Source organism: Filicampus tigris, chromosome 12 (genome assembly GCF_054856515.1).
Source record: "Filicampus tigris isolate MCC_2025a chromosome 12, RoL_Ftig_1.0, whole genome shotgun sequence".
NCBI classification, from domain to species: Eukaryota; Metazoa; Chordata; class Actinopteri; order Syngnathiformes; family Syngnathidae; genus Filicampus; species Filicampus tigris.
Window position 1 is genome coordinate 7,223,459 of NC_141228.1, and position 17,614 is coordinate 7,241,072.

General features: G+C 40.1%; 1 protein-coding gene across 3 annotated transcripts; it reads right to left on the reverse strand.

Moving 5' to 3' along the window:
• Positions 1-4,212: 4,212 nt before the first annotated feature.
• Positions 4,213-17,456, reverse strand: tdrd5 (tudor domain containing 5). Of its 3 annotated transcripts, none has more exons than XM_086046598.1 (16): positions 17,293-17,456; positions 15,667-15,900; positions 15,386-15,591; positions 15,029-15,290; positions 13,611-13,741; positions 13,433-13,516; positions 12,691-12,747; positions 12,408-12,552; positions 11,794-11,921; positions 11,375-11,589; positions 11,086-11,295; positions 10,910-10,976; positions 9,433-9,633; positions 8,293-8,418; positions 7,214-7,331; positions 4,213-5,588 (listed from the first exon to the last, which is right to left on the reverse strand). In XM_086046598.1, exons 2-16 carry the CDS (start codon positions 15,893-15,895, stop codon positions 5,581-5,583), a joined length of 2,187 nt encoding a protein of 728 aa, XP_085902724.1. In that variant the 5' UTR covers positions 15,896-15,900; positions 17,293-17,456; the 3' UTR covers positions 4,213-5,580. The 3 variants fall into 3 exon arrangements, with proteins under 3 accessions (XP_085902724.1, XP_085902723.1, XP_085902725.1); XM_086046597.1 differs by having other exon boundaries at positions 11,794-11,924; XM_086046599.1 differs by lacking the exon at positions 8,293-8,418 and having other exon boundaries at positions 11,794-11,924.
• Positions 17,457-17,614: the final 158 nt, after the last annotated feature.

Sequence of the window (17,614 nt, forward strand, 5' to 3'; positions counted from 1 at the left end):
GTTGCCATGTGTGCCGCTGACAATTAGTCGTAGGCGGCTCTGTGGACATTCACAGCACGGACCAGTATGTCTGCCTCTTTCTATAAGAATATCTGCAAGTCTGTTCAAGCCTGATATGATGTATAGCTTGCTTTCGTTGAACTAATCCTACAGTGTCATGCACCACAGGCACAACAGCAGCTTGACTCACAACATGGCGATACTAGAAACTAATAGCATTAGGGACTAAAAAGCTCTAAAAGGGTCCAAAACAACCGCAATCGTATCAAACAAACAAAATGGGCAATAGTCCATACTGTATATTTTTCTAGATATGCCATATTATTTCGAGTAATTCATTTCAATTACACTGCTCAACAGCAAATTTTAATCAAATATGGCTTTCATGTCCCTAATGGTATTTTTTATGCTGATTTCAAGAATATAATAGGGATACTTCACATATGCACACCAATTGCAGAAATAAAGCTAACATCGTGGCTATAATTAATTTGATAACTACATTATAGTTAATACACATTCAATAACTTTAAAAACGAATTTGAAAAAATATAGCTGGCCGCCAGGTTCATAAGACACAGATAACTGTCGCGTTTGTAAACGTTGGACTAGATTGCACAATGAGATACACACACTCGCAATCCCTGTCTGTCCTTGTGCAGGTGTGCACACAGGGGGCTCGATAAAACTTGCCTTAGTACGCTTTTGTAAAAATTATGGAATAACATGGCGGTATGCACCTTGTTTGCTTTTCTGGTGGACCCTTTGAAAATTTCTGCTATTATGCCATTGTTTTTCTTTGTGTCCTCCTCATTGTCCAATGTGTGTCTATTATCCAGCAGTAAATTACACATTAGATCTAGTTGGACCCATCATAGACGTACCCGTGTTGAAAATGTTGCCATAAATGTAAATATACCAAAATAGAGGTGTATTTTTCATCTCTCATGCATTTCTCCAAGTTAAACTAAGTAATTACTACCAATTAGGCCACACGTGTAAAATTAATGAAGCCTTACTTTAAAAGTGCCGCAAGTGAAAACAATAAGATGTTGTGAAATATGCGCATATTGTCTATTTTCTATCACATTTAAAATGAGAGAATGACACAATTAGTGACAGTTTATGCTGTACACGGTATCTATTGTGACTGCACTATGACGCAATGTGGAAATTCTGTCGTATCTGCATATCGATTATTTGCAGCTGCCATAAACACGCTTTAATGGAAGTGTCATGGTGTGCGATTGCATATTAACTGGGGCGGGGGCTCAGCTGCAGCTGGGAAACAACACAGACCACATCAAATCAAATCAAATCAAATTTATTTATATAGCACTTTTCATACAAAAAGAATGCAACTCAAAGTGCTGTCCAGTAAAAATGTCCAAAACCCAACATAAAAAGGAAGACCCGCTCGCACCCTCCCTCCCAACAAACCCAAAGATATATATCCGCCAGTACATCAGCACTCGTATCCACACACACACACCCCACATACCCACACAAAGAACACAACCTGATAAACTTTGTTAAAAAAGACATGACAAGGCACAGAGGAACCATATGAGGAAAGGGTACCCAAGAGGGGCTCGTTCACGCTGAGGGGAATGACAGCCCACGGGCCACAGGGAGTGCCACCATCACAGAGACCCCCGGCCCGGATCAGCCGGGTGGACCCCACACAAAGTGTAGAGGCCCCCGGCCACCCGGACCCCCCAACGCGGAGGGCCCCCCATGAGGAAACACTGGAGCTAAAAGCTAACAACAACAGTAATATAATTGATGAAACTAAAATCTGTAAAATAAAAGAAGAAGAATCCTCAGTCAAAAGAAAAGATAAATTACTTAAAATTAGTTAAAAGCCAAACTAAAAAGGTGTGTCTTGAGCTTCCTCTTAAAGATATCAACAGTCTCTGCAGGCCTGACGTCCTCTGGCAGGCTATTCCAAAATTGAGGACTAAAATGGCTGAATGCTGTCTCGCCATGCGTTTTGGGCCTCACCCTTGGAATAATTAAAAGGCCGCCGCCAGAGGACCTCAGGATCCGCGAGGGCTGGTATGATAAAAGCAAATCGGATAAATAAGATGGCCCAAGACCATTAAGACATTTATAAACTATAAAAGTACCTTAAAATCGATCCTGAAACACACGGGTAGCCAATGCAGCGATTTTAAAATTGGTGTAATGTGCTCCCGCCCTCTGGTTCTCGTCAGCACCCGAGCTGCTGAATTCTGGAGTAGTTGTAAAGAAAAGGCTCCCCTTTTTGGGGAGGCCAGAGAGCAGGCCGTTCTCTGGCGATGTTCTTAAGGTGATAGAAACCTATCTTGGTTACATTTTTAATATGAGGAATAAAACTGAGCTCAGAGTCAAAGATGACGCCCAGATTCTTCACACATTCAAACTGTTAAGCTAGTCAGAATATTTGGCAGATGAATAAAGTGATCTCAGTCATACCTAAGCAGACCACTACGAGACTCCTATTAAAGGGGACATATTATGGAAAGCTTACTTTCTATTGTTTCGATACAAATCGTTGGGTCTCTGGAGAGCGTGCCCACCCGTCAAGTGTGAAATTAAAATAAATTAAACCAATGTTTTAAATTAGCAGCATTCATTTGCAGTCTGGGTGTGGGGGGCTGAAACACTACGATATTTTCCAATTCATCCATGCACTTTCTAGGAACTTATTTAGTATGTGCTGTCTACCTATGATGCAACGTCCAAGGCACAAGCTAGTGGATGTGTATCTTACAGAATGTACTGAACATTGAATTTATCCACTACAACTGTACACTGAAAAAAAGTACTTGATTTTCAGTTGCACATGATTAAAAGGTTTATTTTTGAAGAAAACAAGGGAAAATTACATAGGTTTACCACATTTTAATCATGTGCAAGCGATGTACGTACGATGATTTAATTAAGGGATATATTTTTTTTTTTAAACTCAAGATACAGCAGAAACATGATGGAGATTTACAGCAAGACACACATATACAATACATACACACATTTAACTATCTGTATATATATATGTATTAATGATATATATAGTATAAGTAGGGATGTCACAATATCGTGTTATCGCAATGTTAAAATCACCACAATAAATCATCGTCGTCGTGTCACGATATTAATAGCAGCAAATCTGTTTAAAAGCCAAGTTGTTTTCCATTTGTGCAGTTCCACCACCCTCTGGTGGTTATTTTACTGGTGCAGTTTAATTTGATGCAATTTTTTGCCACCTACAGTGGATGGACAGATGTTTAAGACCCACCTAATCGCCAGGTAAAGGGGAACATAACACATTTGAGTTTCTCCACAAATACACCCAATACACAATGTGTGCGTGCATTAGCATGCAAGTGCCTCAATATTAGGTGTTCGGTCATTGTAGGTAATCTATTTATTTGTGAAAGCTGTTATCATGGAAAAATACAGAATATTGTGATTTGGTGTGATTGTGTGAATATTGTGAGCTTTTAATATATCGTCAACCTCCCCACAATATTGTGATAATTATCGTATCGTGACATCACTTATATACATATATATATTTATATATACACGCACACACACACCTGAGGGGTAAAGCCGAAAGGATAACAACAACACACACATACATACAGTATGCTCCAAAAAACTGGAGAAGGCTTTCTTCCTGGGTTTATGTTACTATAAATCAAAGCAATCACATTTCGCTGCTTCATTCAGCACACGCACTAATTGGCCTTCAACTACATTACTCTCCTCCCTGTAATAAGGTTAAGTGTGTGTCTGCCTGACCAGGCCCATCATACACATACCCCCCACACAAAATGTTGCACATTGGTGTTAAAATAGCAGCCTGTCATGTTTTAGTACATGCACTACTTTACATAGCATGAAAAAGTGTGAGCAAGGTGTTTGTGTGCATGTGTGGTTATAAGTCATTTAAAAAGATAATTGATAGAGCCAGTTTTGATTCATGTCATGCTTTGACCTTTTTCCAATAAGGCATTTTAGGTCTATCTATTTTTTTAACTCTCATTTCTCTTCTCTTATTTGAGATGAGTGACTGATGATGCCGATGAATACCATCCATCAGCCATATTTTATCAAGCATCAAGAACCAGTATCATTTTCAATTTCAATCTGAGGCTAAAATTGAATGAGGGGAAAAAAAATCTGCCTTTTTTTTGTGTTGGACTAAACAAATAACAAAACAAGTCATTTTTTTATTTATTTGATGGCAAACTGAACATGGAATGCATGAATGATACTTTTGTGTAGCCTGTGATTTGTTTCAGTATGGAGTCGAGGTTGACAGAATGGAGCGAACTTAAGTGTATATAACAAGTGAATAACTTTTCTATATAACTAATGGTGGTCACAGCAAAATGAGTTCTGCAGTCTAGAAAATGATTGTCTGGAAACATACAGAAAAATGCATTCAACTACTGTAATTGGGAGAAGTTTCATCATGCAACAAAATAATGACCCAAAACACATTGCCAACACAACAAAGGACTTCATCAGGGCGAAAAAGTGGAAGTTCTTAGACTGGCCAAGTCAATCACCTGACCTTAACCCAATAGAACATGCATTTTGCCTCCTGAAGAGGAAACTGAAGGGAGAAACCCCCTGAAACAAACAAGAAACGAAAGAGGCTGCAGTAACAGCCTGGAAAAGCATTTCAAATGAAGAATGCAACAGTCTGGTGAAATCAATGGCTAGGAAGCTTGATGCTGTTCTTGCAAGTCAGTGTTATTCCACCAAATATTAGATGTTATTCACTTTAAGTTAACTGAATATCTGTTCCAATATTGTCGCTCACCTAAAAAGTGGGTGGCGTCAAACATGTACATATCATCGCTGTCCTGTGAAAAAACACTTATGTCCATTTTTTTTTTTTTTTTTTTTTTACAATTTCCTTATTTTTATGTGAATGGTGTTTTAGCGTTACAGACATCGCACTAACGTGAAAAGAAAAATTCTAAAAATTGGACGTGTTTTTCACAGGACAGCAATGCGATATATATATCTATATACATATTTAATCGAACCACGTGGTCCCGGCCCGTCCCTCGTCGGCAACAGCCAAGCGCCGTCGAGAACGTACTTTTCACGTCGCACGCAGGTGCCGCACGAGCAGACACACCACCATACGAAGAAAAAATTTCAAAGAACAAATGACAGACACATACCCACAGCGTGGTCATCGGTGAAATAAAAAGAATATGAGGCACATGTCACTGTGTCTGTGGGACCACAAGGTACAAGTAGGGTTGTCACGATACCAAATTTCTGTTTCGATACCGATACCTAATATGTATTTCGATACTTTTTGCAAACAGGTTAAACACTCAAATGTCAATATTTTACATCATTGTAAAACAGACTTTGGGAACAATAACTTTAATAGCTTTCTCTACTGAATATATTGGCACTTGATCCATACAGATAAACTCTGCAACTGCCCTGTTGAGCCTTTTAGCATCTTTGCTGTCCTTTGGGTCCTTCATATGCTGTTGAAAGACATCTTGGAGAGTAGGTTGCTTATGAGTGGGTGGTGTCACCCTCTCTGAGCCAGTAGCACTAGACTTCTGTTGTTGGTGGAGGGAGAAGGTACAGTATTTTAATTAACATGATCATTTTAATTTGAATATCATTGCTTTATTTTACTTGTGATTATTCAAAGGGTTTGTGTTTTGAAACTATACATGAAACATCTAATGGACATGACTAGAAAATAAATTGAGGCTCATTATATCATCTAGGATAGGATTAGATATTGTGGGGTAATAAAATGCTTTACAAAAACGTGTTGCAATATAATGATTTATATAATGTTTATGCCTTCATTGGTTATCTAAATATTTTAAGAATGTAATTACATTTTTAAAAATATATTTTATGTATTTATTAACCATGGACATGTTCAGGGGTTGGAAGTGTCTTTTTAGTGTATCCAAAAACTGGCGAGTAGATTTTTAATTTCTACTAGACACACATGCTTTTTTTTTTTTTTTTTACCAGATAATATAGTAATATAACATTGTCTTTTGTTAGAATTACTTTTTCATATGTCGGTCTGTCAAAATAGATTTTCAATCAAGGCAATCACATTGTGTCTCTTCAAACAAAAGCTTCTACACAAGAAAGATATGATGGACTTTTTTCTTTTTTAAGACCACCGGTCTTCATAAATTACTAAACAAATTCCAAAATCAATCACATTCGGCGAATAAAACAGCTTAATTTCTCCCCCCGGAGATGTTTAGCACTCAGTATGTCGGCTACTGAAAGTTCACGACTTGGCTGGGAGGAGCTTTGTACTAATTTCATTGACATTATAGTGTAGTGAACTGATGAACAACATTATCACCTGTCGTTCATGACAGAAGTCGCGGAACAAATTCGCATGGTTGTCCTTCAAATGTTTGGACAAATTTGACACGTTGCCTCCCTTCGCAAGGCAGACTTTGTATAGCTCCGCTTGCACTGCGGTGCTTCTGTGTTCCGTGGTTCGCCATTGTCAGTCGGTTTGAACCCAAAGTACTTCCACCTCGTACTTTGGGTCCCCGTTTTATCAACGAGTACGGGTTTTTCTGTAGCTGGTATCTCTGTTCCTCGTTGTCTTCCACCTGCTTTGTCTGCGCGACTTCACTTTCTCTCTCTGCCTGTGAGCAATGAGCATGTAGCAAGGTGGCGGAGGCGCGTGGGCACCTAACTACGTCACACTCGCTGGCCTCGCTGCGCTTAATTTAAAGAGACAGGCTCCAATTGACCAATTCAATCACATTCAATAGGATGAAATAAAAGTACCGTTTGTTTTTAAATGCGGGTATAGTACCGTTTTAAAAACTCTAGTATTTTGGTACTATACTGGTACCGGTATACCATGCAACCCTAGTAAGAAGTGTTGCAAATATTTCTGCTCACACAGGAAACTTAATGCACTCGTCTGTGATGCCATGCTAAGCACAATGTGTCAACTGTTCTCTATCGTCCAAATAATCCAATCTCTGAACTGCTTATCCAGTGCTACACCCTTTCAAAGGGGGCCGGGGGTGAGCTGACGTAGAGCATTAAACGGATGTATACACGAGTCATTCAGACTCAGCACAAGATAGGTCAATACTGCCAAGCTTCACAGATCTATCATTAAGCATGTTATATATTTCATTTAGAAAAATATTCTGTGTGTGGGTGTGTGTGTGCTAGGTACCGTGACAGAAGCTGTCCTGGATTTGCTCATGTGCCCTCCGGATAGGGAGTGGACAAGCTGTTGATGATTCAGTCCCATCAAACTCCTGTTTCTCTTCTTGAAGTGTAGGTGAAGGATTCTACGGAGGATAAAAATAATTGCTACAAAAAAGTATGGTTACATTGGGTCTACAAACATCTGAAGCAAATTGAGTTTTACTTTTGCCTATAGATGAAATAAAGCAGTTAAATGGGAAGTCAACGCAAACATTTTTTTTTTCAAGAATATGTTCTGTGCAAGCCCACTAGTTGCACGGTGGTCGACTGGTTAGCACGTCCGCCTCACAGTTCAGAGGTCGTGGGTTCGATCCCGGCTCCGGCCTCCCTGTGTGGAGTTTGCATGTTCTCCCCGTGCCTGCGTGGGTTTTCTCCGGGCACTCCGGTTTCCTCCCACATTCCAAAAACATGCATGGTAAGTTGATTGGATACTCTAAATTGGCCCTAGGTGTGATTGTGAGTGCGGATGTTTGTCTCTGTGTGCCCTGCGATTGGCTGGCAACCAGTTCAGGGTGTCCCCCGCCTACTGCCCAAAAGACAGCTGGGATAGGCTCCAGCACGCCCCGCGACCCTTGTGAGGAGAAGCGGTGCAGATAATGGATGGATGTTCTGTGCAAGCCCACTAGTTGAAACAGGGCATTCTGATAAATATTACGTTTGTGGAATAAGTGTTAATCCACTCATTTTTAGCCATCTCTGGGGCTGGCCATTTTGTCACTTCTGTCGACTGAAAATGACATCACAGCGGCTCACAAAGAACAATCAAGGCTTAGAATCAGAAAACAGGTCAGCCAGTACACTACCCCCTTTTAAATACAATAAACGATAAAAATAATAAAAATATACAGTAAATTAGTTATCTAAATAGACAAGGATGGATGGATAATGCTCCATCTTGTGGTCAGCTCCGTGGTCGGTTATGGTTATTTTAAAACTCGCTTTCACTAAAACTTTATTTAAGCATCTGACATGTAAACTTAAACAGAGTTGCTTTTAACTCAAATTTGCAGTGCAACCATACAAAGTAGTGTGTATAAGGATTACCTTCAGTGTGGCTAACACTGACTGCTCAAGTGTTTCTGATGACTGAGTGGTCTCCTCTTCAACATCTGGCAGGTGAAATGTGCCCTCCCCCAGGTACAGGCTTGCAGGGCTGACCTGGACACACAACTGCGAAAGACCTCAAATCTGAGTATATGGGAAGGAATATTATTAACACATTGTATGTAATTTATTTCATTTATCTCCAATAGCTTTGGACGACGCCACCGGTATTCTTGCTGGAGTTCTCCTTCCCTGTTATCTTTACAGTGTAATACACCATTATAAAAACACACAACAAAAATCACAATCAAGACACTTACATACAGTGCAGGACCTAGTTCTCATTCACAGTATTTACCAATTGCATTTGAAAACACAGTTCATAAATGTGCTTCAGAGAACTGGTGAGCCGTGATTGGTCGTTACCTGAGCAACTGTGATGTCATTTTCAGTCGACAGAAGTGACAAAACATTGTTTTTTCCTTGTTTTTTCTTTCTTTCTTTCTTCTCTATTTTTTTTCTATGATCTTTCTTCTTGACTCATACTCCACAAACTCAATATTAATCTGAATGCCTTGTTTAGTGAAGGTGCATAGAACATATTCTTGCAAAGAATTTTTCTGGGTTGACTTCCCGCTTTAAGCAATGAGGCAGAAAAACTGTTCTCAGCCAACCTAGACAGGCCCGCATTTTATTAACATTTGTTTTATATGGACAAAGAAGTAAACAACGTGCTGCCTTATTCTGAGCAATTTGAAGGTGCTTTATACTGTATATGACATGGCAGTCCTTGAACAAACCCCAGACCAATAGTTTAAATGCGATAAGACGTTCAACAGCACTTCCCCTTCCATTCAGTGGTAAAAAAAAATGCACATCTTATAATCAATTTTCACCCAATCTATCATGGCCAGCAATACATTTTCACATCCAGATCTACATGTGCAACATGACTGACAGGTTGCAGAAAGTTAAGTGGGGCAGTCTACATTGTCATCTCCCGATTAAGTTTGCGCTGATGCATTTTTGTCATTCTATAAAATTTACTTGCCACTAAAATGTATTTAATACACACACACATACTACTCATAAAGGCTATGGTGCAACTGGATATGATTCAGCATTGTTTAATGGACTCACTGCTGCACTGTCTGAGGGGCTGCAGGTCTCCCCATGGCCCTGGCTGAGGAGGACACAGTGGATGTAGATATCCTGGTCAGTGTGGGTATCACAAAGGTAGAGCTGGAGCACATCTCCAGTGTGGCAAACCACAGCAGCCACTAGGGGACGATTACAGCAAAGATTGACAAATGAAGTAATGGCCTTGGAGGTCCAGGTACCCTGCAATGACAAATCCAAGTAAAGGTGAGCCACCTGCAGCTTGACACCCCCTAGTTATTCTCATTATGCAATGTGGTATGTGGGTTTTTTGTTTATCTTACAACAAAATAACACATAACACATAATAAACATTTTTTGGATTCAATCCAATTCAATCAACTCAACCGTCGATACCTATAAAAAATGAAATGTGTATCATAGTTTTTATGAAAGGTTTTAAGTCAAATGTTTTCCTACGAAAGCATGCCAGATAAACGCATGAGGAAACAGTTCCAACAATGTTATCTATCAATAGGATGTAAAACACGACAAGATAAATGTTACCACTACGGCTGGGCGATATGGAGATAATTTCATACCACAACATTCATTACGGATAGATTAATAACAATACAATGTCACAATGGGTTCATTGAAAACGAAGCTTTTATTTGAAAAAAAAAAAAAAAACAACGGGATATCATATGATCAGCAAGGTCTGCAGAAGCTGGATAACAATCCTGATCATTTGATTCAGGTGGGTTGCACCAGGGTGAGATAGAAAAAAATGTCTAATGTGTGGCTTGACGTATTACGTAGTTTTAGTGCCAAGGCTCGACAAACAGGGCACGATCCTTCCGACCTGATTTGGATAGGTAGGTTTGACGCAAAAAAATCACATTTGGCCACTCACCTCCACACATTGGGCAATGTAATGTGTGGACTTCCTGCGACGTGAACTGTCAGCTTGTATTGCGTTTTGTAGGTCCTCGTACAATATGTTGCATTGTGTCACCTTTTTTTCATCCACAAAAATATTTTGTCAGTTGAGGAACACACAGGTTGCTACAGAAATGTGGGCAATAAGCAAGAGGAAAGTGATATTCTGAAATCTGAGGGTTGCTCCCACTCATTGAATGGCTGACGAGGCCCGCACCGCTCGTTCATTCTTATTACACGGCTGTATCAGGCTGGCTTATGAGAGAAATTTATTTCTTGCACGTGTACTGTGAATCTGTGTTTCTCCGAGTAAGTGTTTCTCGCTCTCTCCCTCTCATTGTTAGATGATTGTCATTAGCTGGCTTTAGCTGTCGATCAACACCAAACTTGAAACAAGTTGGTTTGGTTGGTTGACCGTAGGAGCGTGAAAAGTCCACGACTGATATCGTCTTAATTTTCGAGATTAATATCTTGAATGTTCATATCTAGGTATCGATACGATAAGAACATTGCCCAGCCCTTTTAACCCAATGCGGTACTTTGTTTCAAGGTAGAGCTTGACAAACAGAAGGCTTACAGTGATTGGTTTAATTCCAGCAAGTGATGATGGGACAGCTTGTGCTGGAAGCATGGAGAAGCATGACCTAGGACAAAAAGAGCAAAACATTCAGCTCAGAAGAAGTAACTGGTGTTGGTGATGTTGTCGGCGGCGGCAGTAGTAGTAGTTGAAGTAGTAGAAGTAACATCGCCTACTTGAGGAACATCAGGTCATCAGTGTGCGCAGTGGTCACCATGCCATAGTCAACATGGTACACTTCAACGCTGGTGGGGCTGATGACCTTGTGAATCAGCCCCCGGGTGAACCACATGTCCTTGGATAATGCACAGCAGACTTGCCCTCGTCGGAAAAATCGCTCGGTGAGGCGGTAGCGCTCTGACACATCAGGGGAGGAGTAACATTGACTGGAAGTAGACAAGACCGTTGGACACACCTTGAATGATGTTAATCGGACCGTCTAATTTGTCACTAACATGTCCTCACATCATGTCCACTTTCATGTTCTCAAACGTTTGGGCCTCCTCACTACCGGTGAAGCAGATGTAGAAGAATCCTGGAGACTCCACTTGTTCCACCCTGACTTGAACCAAATCAAAAGCAGAACGCGGCGTCGGCCGTTCAAGGTGTTGACTCTGCAGGGCGTCAAGGGGCACAACGGTGCTGCAATACACCTCAATGGCAGGACACAGCGCTGACATCTGAAGATGGCAGACATGTATTTGGAGCAAATTGGAGAAAGTATACACAGACACACATTTTTTTTTCAATAATACTGTATTACGAATTTCAGTACTTACTGAACTTGAACTGCAGTCAATAGTTTAACACCATCTTTGGTTACCATTTCATGATGAAGAAACTCAACTCAAATTTATAGAGCACTTTAAAATGGTAACCGTTACCCTTTCTTGTTCCACAAAACAGTCACTTGTCAATAGTTCTTCTACCACGTCCGCTGATACCACATCGTGTTCCCAAAGAGACTCTCCGGAGTGACAGCTTGTCTGTCGCTGCTTTACGCCAGCATCATCTTCTAAAAACAAATGGAAACATGCTTCCTTCTTCCCACACATGATACATAACATACTTCAGAACAGCGGTCACCAACGCGGTGCCCGTGGGACTCTTCTGAAAATACCAGTGATGGGACATTGTGGATTTCTCGGAGTGTTGAAGAAATGACCATTCAAAAATATAAACATTGAAGATTTATAAAAATAAAGCACAGCATATTGATATTTACCTGTTTCCCAGTTATTGTGTGAAACCTTTATCATGATCACTGTTTTTACATCAATAAATACAATTAATTATTCATTACATTATTAAAGGTAATTTGAGCAAATTTGATTTCATTATTATTGCTGTTTCATAAGTGTGTATCAAACTGATAGCCCTTGGCATTAACCAGTGCCCAAGTAGCTCTCAGTTTCAAAAAGATTGGTGACCCCTGCTTTGGAATAATCATTGATAATAAGTGAAGCTGTAATCGTCCAATAGTGATTCATGGACCTACCACAGCGTATGTTCTTAATGATCCAGTCGTGTCTACTGTCCCCATCGGCATGTTGCAGGTAGAAGCTGTCACTCATGGCGTCAACCAGCTCAGTGACACTGACAAAGCCGTTCTCTTTCAGCGGCAAGTCCTCACCCAAAAGCCTCTGTAAATATAACTGAGTCACATTCCCAAAAAGGACAACTAAGCAGAACCTCTTGGCCGCATTCTCTGCCACAGAAGAACATTCTCAACTTTTCAGAGTTTTGTGGCATGGTCTCATGCACTGTTGAACTACTCTCACCTTGTACTCTTCAGGGAGATTATGGACTGATATTCCACAGTTACTTTGACTGACAACCTGAAAACATGAAATGTTTCATGTAAGAGTAAACATTTAATGGAGATGTATAATAAAGGCAAATTCACACTTTCCACGTTCGCAAACCGCTCTGGACTGCAGGTGCGCATGCGGTTCTATTTATATTACATTTCAAGGTTCCCATCCGAATGCTTTCTGCGCATGCACATTTAATCACAATGGCGAGCCCACAAAAGCAAAAAGAAACAGAGCTCTTGTATATTGCTGAAAAAGAGGAATAAGTAAAAACAAAACAATGTGCGACCACTGACCAAGAATAGGAGACAGGACAGAATTCAGCACTCTGTTGCAAGAAATGCGAGGCATCGACAAGGAGAAGAATAATCAGTACTTTTGATACACTCGTTTGTTGCTTGGGCGCATCATCATCGATATTGTTATTTTACATTTCCCTCCCTGCTTTTGAGTCTGACACTGACTGAAACAGAATTTCTCTTACCATTCTCATTGGACCACATAGTTCAGAGTTTCCCTTATTTGTGCTTTAAATTTAACTCTGGAATAAAGCTTTAAAAAGCTTTAAATGGTTGTTTATACATATACATATTCAGGGTGTACCCCTCCTCTTAACCAAAGTCAGAAGGGATAACCCAAGAGCTAATTTAGGCGCCAATTCTTAACTTAAGTTATTATTGCTATATTAACTATGGGTATGATATCTGACCTTTTGCAGTTTCTCTTTCAGCTTGTGACTAATGGTGCCAGCCACTCCATTCTCAGCAATCTGCTGGCGAAGCTCCTCTTGCAGCTAAAATTAGATAATACAACAAAAAATGATATAAAAATACTATCAATCACATTCTTCATGTACAGTCTAACTCCATATTATTATAGCAACAGACCTTTAAGAAACGCTGTTGAAAAAGGAGACTTTTCTGGTTGAGTTGAGGTTCTGGTTCTTGGTTCTCCTCAATCACTTGCAGATTACAACTGACATGTGTGGGTTCCTCATGGACAGAACTCCCGGTGGTGTCTGACGGGACATCCATAAGGGGAAAACAGTTTTTTTTCCCTAAGACTACCGGTAATATAACTTTGTAGAGTAAGCACGTAAGCTCTTTTTACTAGGGATGCTCCGATCGATCGGGCACCGATCATGATCGGCCGATTTTCGTGAAAAATGACGTGATCGGAACATTTGATCATAGCCTTTTATTGCTGATCAAAACATCCGATCACCCACAGCTCATGCTTGGCTGCCGTGAGACGAAATGGCAAAAAAGTTTATTTGTTTAATACGCGACGACGTCCCTCCGTCCAAAAGCTTCACTCGCGCATCCGATTATGCGAAGCTGGACACAAATTAAAAAGACATCCAGGAGACACTTGGGAGTCGGAAAAACTCAAATGTACGAGAAAAGTCCTGATGTAAAGCCACCGTCCAGCAAGAGAGCTATGGAGATGGCATGAAAAATGCTTATGTATGAATGTAAGAATTCCCAGACATCAGTGATGATCAATGGGACAGTTTCTTGCCATTAGCAACAAAACTGTATGATACGCAGACAAACATTTTCATACAGCATAGAATGAAGTCATCACAACTCAAAATAGACTAATTTTTTCCCCAAGTCTGAGAAAAATCAACCCTAAAATACAGTACAGTTTACTGTAGTTAAGTACTGTACTGCATTGGTGTTACAGTATTTACAGTATTTTTTCAACAGTATTTGGACCATCTTTGTTACACTGTACTGTATTTTGTTCATATACCTGTACTTTATAGTTTAGTTTTTGATTAAAATTTGGGGGAAAATATTTTTAGGTGGCATGTTATTTGACTTTTTGCATAATTAATTTTTGGAGACTGCTGATTATTTTGATCTGTTAAAAACTGTGTTACTAAAAGCTGGTAAATTTAAGTTTTTTAGTTATCTTTGTGACTGAGTAATTGTTGTATTGTGCCGGCAACGGTTTTGTATTTCTTCATGCTTTTGAAAATATATATAGATTTTTGTCAAAATTACGGCAACAATATGGCTGGGTTTTTTTCCAGATAATATTGCGTAATAGCAGTCACCATAAATAAATGGAAAAATATACAGATATTCCACGTGATCAGAATCGGTATCGGCCGATCTCACCCATGCATGATCGGTATCGGTATCTGTGTCATAAACCCTGATCGGAACATCCCTACTTTTTACGCAAAACATTTTGAAATTAATTTATATACAGTTTCAGATTAGAATATAAACAGTTGCCAAAACACATTACTTTAAGTCTTTTTAACGCAAACGTTCCAAGGACACACTTATACCTTTGGATTTTGCTGGGGTGTACACTCTCGCTTTGGTTGTGGGCTTTGGAGCCCCAAAGTTCTGTTGTGTGTTAAATGTTCTAGGCAGCGTTTGCTCTCTCAGAGTCAGCATGGAGCCAAACCTGCTCTGTTTGATCAAAACAAGGTCTTCAGCGGCTTCCAGCATCTCTCCAGTAGAGTAGAACCCCATATCATGAACACGCAGAGCATGGCCAAAGCATCGCAGAAAGCCGGTCTCTAGTTCTGATAACCTCAGAGGACCCTACAAAATCAGCATTTAAAAATACAGTAAATAGCTGGACATAATCTTTCTGCCATGATACACACACATCCACATTTTACCTGGTGTGGTTATACCTGTGAGAGGAGGAGGCGCAGCTGTGCCCTCAGCTGAGGAGGAAGGGCCAGAGGAGCGCCACCTCGTCTGGGAAGAATTAACCGGATTGACTGCTGACAGTTGCGGTAGGAAGAGAACTGCCCGGCTTTTCTTTTTTTGTCTGTACTGGACGTACGCTGTTTAGCTACCAGCTCTTCAATGTTTCGTGTGGACTCATGGCTAACAACTGTGATGACAGAGAGGAAACTCTTGCATATTCAGATGTATAAATGTGGAATCAAAAGTAAATGATCTTATTTACCCTTCAAGGATGTTTTACCATCCTCCCTGACATTGACTGACACCACATCGGGCATCCCCTTTAACATATCCATGATATTTCGGAAGCCCAAGAGTTTCAGAGGCAGAGGATGGCCCACCATAGTTTTGTAGTCCCGTTTAAGTAGCTCAGGGTCCAAGTCCACTTTAGAGGAAATGAGTAAAGAGCGGACATCCTTCTTCAGCTTTGCTAAAACGGCGTCCGGGTTCATCTCGTCTGGTGACAGTTTAGACAGAACAAGAAAACATGAACAGGATGTCCAAAACAGCAACATCAAGGTGTGCCACATTTGCTGCGGGCGCACTCTGCCATAGAAACCCAAGATGCCTCATTATTGCCAACGAATAGCTCCTAATCATGTGACCTGTTTTTGCTTATCCGCCATGGTGAAGATCCACGTGCGATAAGCTAGGCAAGATAGATCAGCTAATTTCAAAGACCAGTTGTGTCGTGGATACGAGTAAAACCCAAATACAGTACATCACCAGATCACAGTAATGGTTTGTAATGACTTTTAATGACCAGAGATGGGCATTTTTTGCCTGTCCGCGACTTGGGTACCCTAACGTCCTCGTCCCTCTGTCCTTATTCATAAAAATAATCATCCTCCGACCCCGTCTGTCCTCATCCTTTTAAAGCGCTTCGTTCTTACATTATGTCAGTCCCCCCCTCAGTCACCCAAAAAAAACCCACAAAAAGGTCCATGTACTCAGCACTCATAAACATTATTTAAAGCTCATTAACTGGCTAATTTCCTATGCACATCCACTTATTAGCTGGGAGTATCGTGAATAGATTGAATTTTGAATTTACAACTGTTTAACCAAGATAGCTGCCAACTTCATGCAGGTCGGTCACCTGACCAGAGCATGCTTGGGGACTTCAGAATATTTAAGTTTGCTTTATAACGCAATTCTATTGCATTTTATTGCCAAATGTTTGCATTATAACGCAATAAAATTACTATTACGAAATACTTTTCAGTCATATAACCCAGCCCTAGCCGTTATGGAAATATTGCATTTTGAAGTTAATAGACCACATTGCCTGATCACAATATATTCCCTTTGACTTAGGTAATTGTATTAAAAAAAATAAAATTAAATTTAAAAAAAGGGGGGGGGGAGTGCGGCGATTTAATGAACTTCAAATTTGGGTCTCTCGGCTGGCTTGATTAAATTTGACAAATGAGGTATCCTTTTTTTTCCTGTTAAATAGTGGTGCATTTGATAAAAGCATTTTAAATGACATTTCACCATTTTGAAAAGATGTCCTAGCTAGTTCCTAGTAACAACCCCCCAACAAATCCCATCGCATTTTCCTTTCAAGGGCAATTGCAAATCGATGCACTTGGAACGTAAACGCTATTAAATTAACAAATCGACGTCCTGCTCCCAAGACGAATGCTATACGGTATTGTATAATGTAAAATAATGCGTAGGCCTGAACAATAAATATGCTCGATAGTTGTTAACATAGTGGACCTAATCAACCAACTGGACCTTGAGTCGAGGGTTCGTTGCAAAAATATATATATAATTCGGAGCACTTAAGTAGACTCACTTAATGTTCACGGAGTTGTCATTTTAAGCAAGACATTTTGCTTACCTGTCCCTCTGTGATGATCTGAGGTATTAGTGAAGAGCTCAGCGAGAAAAATGGCAACTTTGCAGCTGTTTGTAAAATGAGAGTTCGTGTCGATAATTTATCTTAGCTGGCCTCATCAAGTGCCTGACTGGAATAATACACTCCATCACCAACGAACAGCTCAGCCACTGCACGTTCAATCACACGAATATTTTACATAATGATATTCGATGCGCTGTCAACTGCAAAAGCATATTTAATTGTCACTGTCTGCATCATACTGTTTTAAAAAAATGTTGTTCTTTGTCAAATGAATTAGCCACATGTCCAGCAACATAAAGTA

Excerpts from the sequence above, each read along its gene's own strand:
- tdrd5 (XM_086046597.1), bottom strand. The coding sequence starts at position 15,895 with ATGAACCCGGACGCCGTTTTAGCAAAGCTGAAGAAGGATGTCCGCTCT. Across the intron at positions 13,742-15,028 it reads CACCCCAGCAAAATCCAAAG|ACACCACCGGGAGTTCTGTC; the intron begins GTATAAGTGTGT and ends ATGTCCCGTCAG. Across the intron at positions 12,553-12,690 it reads ATCTCCCTGAAGAGTACAAG|AGGCTTTTGGGTGAGGACTT; the intron begins GTGAGAGTAGTT and ends TTATATTTACAG.